Source organism: Nomia melanderi, chromosome 10, assembly GCF_051020985.1.
Source record: "Nomia melanderi isolate GNS246 chromosome 10, iyNomMela1, whole genome shotgun sequence".
In the NCBI taxonomy this organism is placed as follows: domain Eukaryota; kingdom Metazoa; phylum Arthropoda; class Insecta; order Hymenoptera; family Halictidae; genus Nomia; species Nomia melanderi.
The window spans coordinates 592,758-605,864 of NC_135008.1; the positions used below are offsets into that span (position 1 = coordinate 592,758).

The 13,107-nt window shown below is 46.1% G+C and overlaps 1 protein-coding gene and 1 long non-coding RNA gene across 2 annotated transcripts in view; one reads left to right on the forward strand and one right to left on the reverse strand.

Annotated features, from left to right (window-relative positions):
* The window catches only part of LOC116430322 (proton channel OtopLc), a 20,431-nt gene continuing 7,324 nt past the window's right edge, over positions 1–13,107 (forward strand). The window contains exons 1-3 of the mRNA XM_031984284.2: positions 1–1,030; positions 11,557–11,785; positions 11,930–12,044. Coding sequence (XP_031840144.1) covers positions 1–1,030; positions 11,557–11,785; positions 11,930–12,044 — 1,374 coding nt within the window. The remainder of the gene's footprint in view (positions 1,031–11,556; positions 11,786–11,929; positions 12,045–13,107) is intronic.
* LOC143175012 (uncharacterized) lies at positions 9,148–12,047 on the reverse strand. Its single transcript, XR_012999575.1, has 2 exons — positions 11,895–12,047; positions 9,148–11,803 (listed from the first exon to the last, which is right to left on the reverse strand). It is a non-coding gene; the product is annotated as an uncharacterized LOC143175012 (long non-coding RNA).

A 13,107-nucleotide genomic window follows, 5' to 3' on the forward strand; every position in this document is an offset into this window, starting at 1 on the left:
ATGGTGGCCGAACTGTCGGGCATTCCCGCCGGCAACGCGGAGCGAAAAACAGCGACGGTGGGCCCCGCGAAGCTACGATCCGCCGCGAAGCCTAGGACCAGGCCCAAATGGATCCAGACAGCGACCCGCGAGCCGATCTACAGCGTTCTGGACAGTGACGAGGCAGCCGCGGTTAGTTTGCCAGCTGGTAGCAAACGGAACGTAGTGGTGATCAGCGCCGTGAAGAGTGACAAATCGCGGCTGAACGATCGGCCGTCGAACAGAGGGAGATCGGAGAAGTCGGCGAACGCGTCGGTCGACGCGGAAGATGAGGACCCGTTGTACAGCGTGGTGAGGAAGCCGAAGAGGGTCCAGTTGCCGGAAACGGGACCGACCAGCCGGAAGCTGCAGCCGATAGAGGAGCGGTCTACGGAGGAGAAGGAGATTCAGCGGGAGATCCGATCCCGGCAAGAAGAGCTGAAGAGGTGGCTGCAGGTGGCGTCGAAGCAGCTTCCGGAACCGAGGCGTCTATTCGACCTGGGCGAGATGTACTCGAGTCACTTCGCCGAGGCTGATCAGCCGCAAGCCGATTGGAAGAGGCCTGTCTCCGTGCCCCGCGGCGTCGTCGGCCTGGTGGGTCCTTATCGCGTCTACCAGAACCCGAACGAGAGGAGGGAGTACATGCTGCAGGAAGAGGAGCTGGTCGAGGAAGTGGTCGACTCCGTCAGCGAGGTCGCGGCGCGCGAAAATCATCTCGGCGAGCAACATCGTCGAGCCAAGTGGCGGATAAGGGAGGACGACGAGGACACTCTGGTGCCCGACATCAGGGACATCCCCGGCCTCGAGGAGTTCACCGTGGAGACGGAGAAAGAGCAGTCCGAGTGGAAGAAGATCGACGATCAGGCTACCGTCGAGTATGGCCACAGCGACGCTGCGTCCAAGCTGAAGGACGACCTTCAGGGTAGCGGCGTCCTGTCGGGGAACGAAGAGCGGGCCGTGGATGTTCCCGACGAGGTTTCCACTGTTTCCACGAGATCGCTGAAGGAGAAGGGTGAGAGTCTTGTTTGGGGATTTATATTGCTTGTAGAGGTCACGCTGTTTGTGTCTTGGATTCTCGGCTGGACTCGCGCTGTTGAAGACGTTTGCGGTTTAGAGGTTTGATTTATAGAGGCATCGTGGTGTGGAAGATTTATGGGTTTCGTGGAATTTGTAGAATTTCCGGAGTTCGTGGAATCGACGGAGTTAACCTTTGTACGGTTCAGGTTAGATGAGTATCTTCGGCGAATTGGAGGAGTTATGATAACGATGCTGAGCAGAAGGAAACTGAATTGCGCGATAACACGTTGGGGCATGACGGAGCCAAACGGTATAGGATTTCACGGACGGCATGGTTTCGTTTATTAACGATCCACGGGTATTTGTATGCGAGATGTTCGCCGCTCGGCGTACGGTATCGTCAGACGAAAAGGATCAGCTAGCGGTAGATAGAACGTGGCTCATGTGCTCGCTTTGAAGCCACCGTACGTGCGAGGTGTATTTATCAGTCGGATGACCAATATTTCTACATTGTCTGCCTCGAAAGTGTACCACTGTCTAATTCCTCTCATTAGGTTAACGGTGTCGCAGGTGTTCGACGTCGAGTTCGGTTTTTATTTATAGTTCAGCTGTCGAACGTTCCAGATCTTCAAAGTTTCGTAGATACCTTCTTCATTTTTATCTTAAAATATCACGTATTCGTATTGTCGTATGTCTCGGAGTTTTAAAGAGAATTTAACGTCTGTCTGATCTTTTTAGTAATATAGTACCGAATTCTTGGTACTTTTGTTAGAAAGAAACTCTGGAATATTTGAGAATACAGATTTCGTTAATCACAAAAATATTAAGGAAAGGCAAATAAGAAGAAATGCGAGACATCAGGTCATTCGAAGGATGAAAGATCCAGAATACACGTCGAACGAAGTATGCGCCTCCGGGAATTTCAGCAATCTTTGATCGCAATTTACAACGATTCAGTAGTCGCCGAGAAACGGCCTGTTCCTCGACTTACCATCAAACGGCTCTCATGGATCTCACAATTCTATTACTTTTTACCGCGGCCGCTGTAATGAATAGTCAGCTGCCTCGACTTTCGCTGTTTTTGTTGCCTCTCTTACCTGCTGACTGAACGTACACAATCATCGTCGTAAATTCTAGCTACCAGACCCGGCGTATTCCTACGGGGAAAAACGTCTATCGACGACTTTCCGCTAATCAATTTATCGGCCCGACGTCTCGTCTTCCGGTAACGTCGAGCCGTCACTTCGGATGGAAATGTTTCTACGCGACGACTGGCAGCAGAATCTTCCTGATCTTCTCGAGTCGTCAGCTGATAAAATCGTACTATCCTAATCGCCCGATTCCTCGTCCAGTTCACACTTTCTTCATTACGAAAGTATTCCTGCCCAGCGCCGAGTTAAATCGCACCGAACGTCCTTATCGAACCTTCGCAAACCTTCCAACCAAGACTCTACAATCTGTAATCCGCGAACTTTCCATAGACAAAATCTGGCGATTTGCTTAGAAACTTTCTTCCCCTTTGTACCCGCGACAAAAGACGTCCCGCGTACGAATCCCGCCAGCCGATTTCTATCGGTATTCCGAAAAAAGACTCCCGTAGAAATTCAGGTCGCGCCAGGATGATCATGCGTGACAAACAAGAATCTCTTGGTCGTAAAACGACGTCGCTTAACGGCTGAAACCTGAACACCGCGCGCGTCGTCTTCCGCGGAAAAGAAAGTGGAGAAAAGTCCTTTGAGCGATATATGATCGCGTTTTGCGCGCGGTATGAACCCTTTACTTTCGCGTTTCACTTCGCGCGTCACGTCCCCGCGATATTATTCATCCGCGATCTTTAATCGTCCCGTCTGGCACATGGTGCCGGGTATCGCGAGCACCTGACAGCTTCGCTGCTGCTATCCGATGCTCTTCCTAGCGTCATTGCCCGCTAGATTTCTATCCTCTACTCGCTTCTACGCGGATCGCTGTCCTGCAATTGCAACCGTCGTATCGGTACAGTTATCCACTTTGCTGCAGCGTGCTCCGATTTCGAGCACCTCCTCTTGGTAATCGCGAGCGACTATTGCGAGCCGGTTTAAACGCGGTTGCTTAACACACGTGGAAACTGACAGGATCCTGGGAATTCTCGCATTAAGACATTTCCGACGACTTGCTGCTCGATGGGTATTAGCACGTTAAGCGCCACGAAAATCTTAAGTGTTTTTCCATAGAATTTGTCTTTTGTAGATGTAAACATTTTTATTTCACATCGGTTGTCTTGTGTGTTACGATTGTTTTTTAGTCATTCAGAAGTGTCGGTCACCAGTGACTGACACGGCGCTTAACGTGTTAAATTAAATTAACAATCGAATGTGCGGGTATATGTATGTAATTACAGAGGTGTACAGGTACATAGGGACGAAAGGATTTTCGGGAAATTTAGGCGGAAATAGTAAGTTTCCTGAGAATGTTAGAGAGTCTTGGATTGCTCGAGAGTTCCTTATCTTTTCTGAACGATTGCTACAGAATGCTACAGAATTATTGCGCGAAGAAAGAGGAAGTAATGACGCAACGAAGGAGACAGTTTGCTTAACTAATCGCGCACCTTTTACTCGAGCGAACCTAACAATCTTACAATTAGAGTCATTAAGCGTCCCGCTTAAAGATAATTGCGCGCATAACTCGTGCCGCAGGGAAATAGATAATGTAATTGTGAAAGCAGGTAACCATTACATTTAATAAGTTCACTTCCTGGTTACGTAGAAATTCGTGAGGTGTATTCCACATTCATATTATGATTGCGAGTCATTAACTGCGCGTGAACTGATGAGATATCGTACGTAACAGCGACTCGTTAACAACGCTTCCGCGAGATAGCGAACAAATGTCAGATGATTTAACACGACCCGTCAAATATCTGGCGTTTAATTACACGTCGTCCGACAATTAGCGAGTGTAGAACGCGAAACATCTGCGGCATTTAACGCGCTGTATCTTATTTTTCGTCTTACCCTCGGGTTATGCCCCCGAGGTCTGTTCAACGAATTCCAGCCGCAGTGATTAAATACTAACATCTCGCTTATCGTGTCCCGGGAACGGTAAATTCTGGCCATTCTTATTATACCCGCGAAGCTGGTTATTACTCGTACCTTTCGAATTAAAAGAAATTACTCAACCGTTTCCAATGAAATTATTTGTTTACCTTCTGCACCGAGTGTTCCCTCTAAAAGGACATTTTACATACAGTATTGATTCACTTTTATATCGATAATTTTAATATCAATCAAATTTTGTTGATGCCAGTCACATTATTTTTTAACACAATTTATCGTCATTGTCTTTTTTAGTCCTATTTGTTTCAATGATTACGATAGTTTACGAGTACCGCAGTGTTCCGTTCTGGGGTGAAGATCGAATCGAAACAGACAGGTCGCGAGCTGGAAAAACGCGGGGCACGTGAAAGCAAACGAGAGAATAAGGTGAAAGGTGGCCGCGAAGGAAAAGGAACGTTGTGTACTGTGGAAAAGGGTAATTTTTCGCTCCGATGTCGCCGTGGGAACACGAAGAGACGCGACAAATCGTCGTGTGTCGCGTGAAAGCAGATCCGCGAGGAACGGGGAACCCGCGGACCGAGTCGTTGTTTTGCTTATTCGAAACTTTCATGAATTTTTGCCTTTGACGCGAGCGAGGATGGGGAACAGCGGCGACTTTCGTATTCCGAGGAAACCGGTCGACCGCTGAAAACGAATTTCGGGCAGGATTTCACGCGTCACTCGCTCCACCTTTCGTTGAAATCACCGGCGCGCCGCCAAGATGGCGCCTACGGTCGCAGAGCAGTCGGCGAATTTCCCTGGAACTCTTAGCTAAAATTCGAAGTACGAATAATTCATTTATGAATTCTTCGCGTGTAATTTATCGTTCGCTGTACCTTCTTTGAATAATTATTTATTCATTCAAAGTTGGCAACCAGAAATTTAAGAAGTTACTCCGAGATTTATGTTTGAATTATCGGATATCTACAGTTAAAAATTCGATGTTAAATGACATTCTTAATTGTCTGGATCTATCCCACGATAAAGCATGTCAATAGTTTACCCTGGGTTTCAGGGAAATCAACCGAAGTCGCTAACTTCGAAGAGCCTTTTCGTTTTATGCCGTTCTATCGTGACTTCCGCTCTCCCGTTTACTGCATTTCATTTTCCTTCGAAGCGCGAGATATCTTAATCAGTGGAATTATGAAATTAGACGGCCGCTCGTCACTCTTCTGCGGCTGGCAACGAAGCCGTTCAATTTTATGCACCGTAAAACGAGCCGATTAGTTTCGCATGGGTGAACCGCGAAGGAGAAAAAAAATGAACGTTCGTATGCAGCGGCGCGGAGGCGCTTATCACGGCTATCCTCACGGGAAACACGTAATTCAGTGAGATAATATCTTGCTGAAGAAGCCGACGAAACGTTTCGCGGAACCACCGTCGTACCGACGACCGAAGAACTCGCGGGATCTGTTGGTTTTATCGGTGATCCATCGGGGGATGGCAACTCGTGAACGGTCTCGGCCGATTTATGGACTTCCCGAGCCGGTTAAATGTTTCTCGGCGAATTGTCGTGGGCGTTTCACGACAATCTTCGTGTTGTCTTAATTAACGGGTTCGATAGAAACGCGCGTGAGGATGTGACGATCAAGATAACGAAAGGTCATACATTATGCGTGAAGAATAGCTTTAGTGGCTTGACGCACAATTGTGCTGCGAGGCACAAAATTGCAAAAATAATTGCTACGATAAATCTTGACCTGTACATTAAATGCTTTCTCTTTCGAATGAACATTTTTTTACTGTTCAATTAAATCGAGACGTTTTCATTCGCCAGGAGGGTCGTAATTTAGTAGAATAAATATAAATAACAAATACATTCGCAGATTACAGATTTCCCTTTCTACGATTGCCGAAAATCAGTTTCTTCGGTTTTACTGTAATCATCGAGTTGAATTAAGTATCTACTCACTTTTAATTTACTATAATTACGGAGAGCACTTCGTTCATGTTTCTTTGGAGAAATCGCGAAGATAAATTACAAATTGAAATACAGTTTCATTTATCACGAACGAGGACGCGCGTGCATTAAACCAAGGAAATTGCGACATCCAGATTAATTGGTTCACGCGTGCGCCACTATTGTAATCCGATTAATCGCTCGCCTCCCATAGCGTGGCTCGCTAATCGTGTGACTTATTGTACCGCGACGCTCGGCGTGCTGCAAGGGAATGTATGCACGAGCGGCCACGGGAAGAATCCTCGGCAACCACCTGTCAGATGAATTATCGTCGCTGCGCGAAGCTCTGAGTAATATCCCTCTATCCTAATTTTTCATCGACTAGGATCGCCGGGGCTTGCCACGGGGGGATCCTTTGAAATTTCATAGGAAATTGATGGAGCACGACTCGATCAAGTTAAAAACGAATAATAGAATTCGTAAAAATTGAAGAGATCTCGGGAAGCCCGAGCGTTGCTTCGAGAGTCCGAGATCTTTTGACGATTCTAGACAACTGTAATCTCCGGGGAAGAAAAATGGCAGAATAATAGAATGATATGTAGACAGTAATTCGCTAGCTTTCCCTTCAATCGTTCACAAATTATCTTCAAAACGAAGTAATTCCTTTTCATTTTATCCCGAGATCTGTCCTGTCTACGATGACACGACGAACTCATAGAAACTACTTCGAAACTTGGGGAATGCCTGACTTTATTTATAAACAGAGATTAGCTCCTCGAGCGATCGGTGAGACACGTCAAATTATAGACTAGACGAAATAAAGTTATTAAACGAAATTCTGCAAATTCGAACAGATAGAAACCTCTGATCGAAGAAGAGAGCGGACGCTTTCTTTTGTTGTCCAATCAGAATTTCACCAAGATGTTTTTCAGGGTCATTTAGGTCGTTTTCCAATTCTATGTAATGCAGAAGATTGTCCGTGTTCCTAGCGCGACATTGCTCGAGATGATAGAAAAAAACGGGGCTACGTGAAACGACGTAATCATCATCGCCGTCATCATCATCATCATCATCGTCATCACCATCATCATCACCATCATCATCATCATTATAATCATCATCATCATCATCATATGGTCATCACGACCGGTGGTTACCACCACCGTCTGTTGTCCCAGACCGGTTGATCTTCTTCTGGCCCCACACTTCTGGGTTACCTTGCCATTCGGTGTTCCGATACTCTGTGGAGCAGTTGCTCCTTTCCTCTCTCTCTCTGACTGCTCTCTTCCGTGCGAAACCGTGACAGACCGTTGTCCTTCACCTACAGACGATTCGCCATGGACAGTGACTCGAGTGTGCCCGTGACTACGATCGTGTTCCTCTGACAAAAAGCTAGAGGTAACGTTAACAGCTATACGCGAACCGTGAGTAAGATGATCAGTTCTAACTGTGCTCGTGGAATTCCGACGCCGACGATATTGCTCTCGAAAATATGGATCGAAATTTCTATTTTTAGATACTTCGATGCTATCGGCTGAGCGATACAATCGCTAAATTAGTAATAATTGCCAACTGAACTATAAATTAAGCAATTATAAATTTAGTTGCACTCGAAGCAATTAGGCTGTGTGCTACGTTGCTAGCCAATCGAGAGGTTTTCTCTTAGGTTTTTGAGTTGCGCAACGATCACAGAGGAATCTTGGCAATTTGATACATTATACAACTTTCTACAAGTTGTTCATTTTTATTAATCAAACATAATCATAAATATTGTATGGCTGGGGAGTACGGATGAATAATTGGTAGAGAATCTTGTTGTTTGGAGATAGGATCTGCTGATGACAGGAGAAATTCAGCATAATTAGATTGTTCGGGACTGGATTGTTTTGTTATTAAGGAGATAGATCATTGACACCGCGCACGGTTGAAAGAGATTGGTCTAGGGCTCATGAAATTCAAGAAGGTTCAAGAAAGCGCGGTGAACCTGAGCTTATGCGGTTTCTACTGCGGCGGTTCCATGTTAGAAACGTCCCGACCACGTGTTAGATTTTATGGCCGCTTGGAACGGCAGTGAAGGTGGCCATAAAAACCGTTTGTGTTCGCTGTGAAATCACCACCGTTGTAAATTATGAATTTATTCCCATTATTACCGGACATTAATATTTCATTGTGTATATACATGCCAGGTGCGAGTTTCGGTTTGTTTGATACTTCACTTTGTCTTTCTTCGTTACAATTTCTTGTGAACGCCGCCGCGGTTAACATTCGCATTCTTTAAGGCAATTGGAAAACAAGTTTCACTTAATTCGATCGAAGTTTATTCCACCGATTGCTTAACACTTCGTTCGTCGACCTCTCGCCGTCTTCGAACACGTTGCTTTGTTTACAATATTCACGTCTTTGTAATATGATCATAAGATTAACAAATTTGGCACGGTAGGCTTCTTAATCGAGACAATAATTATTCAACAAATTATTGGATTTATGAAATTTAAATATTTGAATTTTTGACAATTCTTATAGAATCAGGTTCGATAATTCTAGCGTTAAACCTTCAGGATAAAGAAAGCATTAAATAAATCGGCTTTCCTCGTTCTCTCGCTTTCTTCGATCACTCAACAAAGCACTAATGCCGTCAACGCCGTATCTAATAAAACGCCGTAAACGTGATCGGGCCGTTTATCTTCGTCATTAAGAATATTTGCATCGAGAAAGGTTCGTTACGACCGTTAACACGCTAAGACAACCATCCGACATGTTTCCTGTCGTGTCTCTAATCTCTAACTACACGCTCATCAGCGACATGTCAAGATATCTGTCGTTTTTATCGTCAACAATGTCGGTTTGCCATTGAACATGGATTTCTCGGGTCTATCCGCCAGCTGGCACACGGAGTTTCTACATTTTTTCGACTCGTCACGACGAACCACGTTCAATGGTAATCCACGAGCAAATTCACGGATTCCACGACCCAGTTTCCTGCCTGGCCCGCTCGAAAATTTCACATTTCACCGGGCAAACTCGATTATCGCGTGAGGACACGCCATCTCCTCGATAAATTGAAGCCTTGATATTGGAATTAAAGAAAGGACAGGTTTTGAAATTTGACCTTTTCGAAAATGAAGCTTTATAAAAGAAGACTATGCTTCACTGAATACTTTATTATTCATTTTTACTTTTATACAACGTACAATACAACATAATATTCCCTATTATAAATAGGGAACGCGAAAGAAATCGCGAAGCGAGCGAGTTAATTGTTCCTCGACTAACTTCTTTTCCATTTCGCCCGTCTTATTAGACACGGCTCACACCTAAATACACAGTAGTAGCTACAATGCAATAATTCCCGGGCGTATATCGCAAACCGACTCGCGCATCTCATTTGCACGGTTCCGCGCGTCTTGATCGAACGATCTTTCTTTCGCGGTATCCCACCGTATTTCAAAGGCAGCTGCTTAGAGGCTTCATGGACTGTATCATTTCCCCGCGGCCCAAGGCAGCCGGAGTGTATCATTTTCTCGTAACTCAGCGTCAGCTGTCCGTGATATCGCGCGCATACGCATTTTTCAACCGCGCGTCCGCACAATGAGGCGGTCCGGCCGGCCATCTTTGACCCAACGGGTCGCCATCTTGGCGCGTGTACGGTCGGTCCAGGCCCTTCATCATCGCGTCGCGTCTATCAAGCATATGGTTGGGCTGACAATGCATCTCAAACCACAACGTAATCGTCGTGTAATAATCGACGAACGGTTGACCTCTCGCCTCTGACCCCACCGATCATCTGAGAACGTTGCACAATTCCCGAGCGCCGGTCTATCGATAAGCCTATTGATTTTCTGTCAGGCGACGAACACTTCCGGTACGCCACGAAGGAGTCCCTTGGGGGCTTAACGGAATTATCGTTTGAGAAAGTTGGTCGAATTCGAGCGGATGATGATGATTCTTCGTTTTTCCTGAGTCTTTTCGGGGAAGTTGTTTTTTGGTCGTATTTGATAGAGACGTTGATACATCGACTACAAGGAGAGCGAGAGAAGGAGGTAAAGAAGATAAAGCAGTTAAAAATATGGCAGATCGATTGATTAATGCGTTACAAATCAAATCAATCATTTTTCGTTCGATCAAACTTTATATAATTTTATTTATTTTTAAAATTCAAAATAGGAAACTCGATTAACGAATATTATCTCTGCTCGAAGATCTCGCAATCTACGAGTTACCATCAATTTTCCATTCGATGTTTAATATTCCCGCGGTGCCTGGATGGGCATCGGATCGAGATAAAGGTTAAACGAACGTTGTTCCCTTCGAGGTGATAATTTAATTGACCACCTTCGATCCGGCGAGGCGTTCGGCGCCACTCAGAAACGTCGGATGCGGTTTTATCAAGAAATTTTCTCTGGGATTAATTACACGCCGGCGCGCGCCCGTTAATTGCCCGCGATTTAACGCATCTCGGGATCCCGTGTTCCCATCTGTTGCGCCGATTATCGATTGCGAAGAAAGACATCGTGGTATCGTTAACATCGAACGCGATTAATTATGAAAACCAACGGGTAGCACTTTCGAAAAGATTATACGTCTCCGCTGTCATTTCATAGTCCCGTGATCGCCTTAATCGCAACTTACCAGCGACCGCTATCTTTTCATGTTTAAATTCAACCTCGCTTGAGGCCTGAATCCCCATTACATACGACTGCATCATCTTTAATGGTGTTTCTAACGTTTTTATTAAAGATACACCGGGCCGATCGCTATTATCTTCGCCATCGAATAACTTCACGCTCCGCGAGGGCGACACGTTCACTTCTTAGATCGTTTCATTGTTACCCCTTTGCACTCTGGATGCCACTTAAGTACGTTCGCATGCTGCATTCGTTTCAGTTTCGAGAGATGTAATATAAAACATTGCAAACAGAAACATCCATGAACAACGAAGTTCACTCGCAAAAGTGGAATTTCATGTTTCATTTAAATACAACCAGCATCTCATTTCGACGTGCATGATAATTCTTTTTTGATAATTCGTGCATGATAATTCTTTTCACTTGAAATATTTCAACATTTTCTGATGAGACGAAGACGATATTTTGTAAAACCAACTCGACGAGAAATTCACGCGAATTGACGGACAAAGCTATTGTACGTGAATATTTCTCAGACTGATGCATTATATGAAGTATAATATTAAATATCAAACTTAGCTTCACTGTAGGAAATCAAGTAGTAACTGAGAGTCACCTTCCGAGTGCAAAGGGTTAAGGAAATGGCGCAAGTTGAGAATTGAATTCTCACGAAGCACTGTACGCTTCGACTTTATCTTCGTCGTCGAAGAAGTTCATCCTCTCCTTTCCAATCTCGGTCGGATTGGGTCCTACTAAGCCGCCGGCCCGGGACTATCAAAAGTCTGGATCCTCCGCGTGGGATTCCTCCAGCGAAAGTTACGACGTTGCTCTCTCTCCACTGACCCAGAACCGCGCGGAGAGCGGGCCCAATTAGCGGGCCAGTTCCAGACCCGTCTGACCGAGCCGTCGAAAATTTCTGTTGCAGCCGGCAATGAGCAGCAGGACAAGGACAGCCTGAACGAGACCGGAAGCACCACGGGTGGCACCGTGGAGGGTGCACCCGGCGGCACCCCTGGCCGGGGTGAGAGGAACACGGAGTCGGAAACCGCGGCTGCGGGGACGACGAGATCCTCCGAGCCGTCTAGATCCTTCGTCAGCAAGCTCTTGTCCAAGGCACGCTCGCAGAGCGATTTGCTGGATCATTCGGAACCCTTGTAGGCCGCTGGAAATATCTTAAGTCGAGAATTTTTAACGTTTCAAGTTGTAACTTGTGATATTTCAAGTTAAAGTTTGCAACGTTTCAAATTCAGATTCGCAACGTACTGAAATTTCTGACAATTAGCATTGCATGTTCCCAGTTCCCAATTATGGGTCGTCCTCTCGAACGTCTACGGCCAGCTGGTCGTAGTCCTAATGATCGCACTTTGCCTGGCGGAAGTGATGGACACGCCGGTGCCGCTGCTCAGTTTGCAAGTAAGCACACTAACAATTAAAGAACACTACCATTACCAAACAACTTTTAAGATTCCCATAGAATACCAGTAATCTCCAGCAGTACAGAATTCACTTACAAACAACTGTGCGTCCAAAAGTTCCATGAAAATCGTCGAACCATCGGCCAATGTCCCAGAAAATTTCTCATTATCTCGGTTGTGCGAGCGTGACCTTCACCGGGTCGCGACTAGGGGTCACAAAGAAACCCGATAGCAAATGGCCAAACGTAATTAGCGTTTAATCACTCCGCGACGCGCGGTGCGTGCGTTGAAATCACCGCGCGGTGGTCGCGGTGGAATAACATTCTCAATTTTATTACAGAGAAACGACGGTTAACCGAACGCCGTCGATTTTTTCCCTCGCGTTTACTGTTCATTCTCTTTTCACGCGTGTTAGGGTTCCAAGGTTCGCCGTGGAAAACGCGAAATTCTTCGTCGGCCAGTAAATACAAGCGTCTAACGCTAATCGCGCGAAATCTAACCGTCCGTCGAACGGGAAGAACCCGTCGGAAGGTGTTTCGGGTCGTAAACCGTGGAATATTATACGCGGCTCGCCGTAAAATCACGACATGCGAAGCGAACGAACGAACGAACGAACGAACGAACGGTGCGCCTAAGCACCGCGCTATTTCATTCCGTAATCGAGCGACTCGTTTCGCGGCCGAGGCTCTTAACGCGCGATTTTCGTTTCGTGCGCGATATTGGCGTTCGGCGAACAACTATATTACACACCGTCTGCCGACGCGGCCGTCGCGTGTTTTTCTTTTCGGCAGACTTTACGACGCGGGGCATTTTTCTGGCGCCGGATAACGGTACGGTAGCTGAACCATAATTGCGAACCGACTGGCTTCGGCATTCTGCCGTGCGAACACGCTCCGGAGGTGCGCTTTGCAGTTGATCCATGTGACCCGACGATGGGTTTCGTTGAACAAATGAGCCTTCTCGGGGAGCGTGGAACCTATTTGTATTGGGATCTTTGCTATTGTGTGCTGATCTTCGTAATGTTTCCTTGTTTATTCTATCGAAGTGGGTCACTTCTCTGT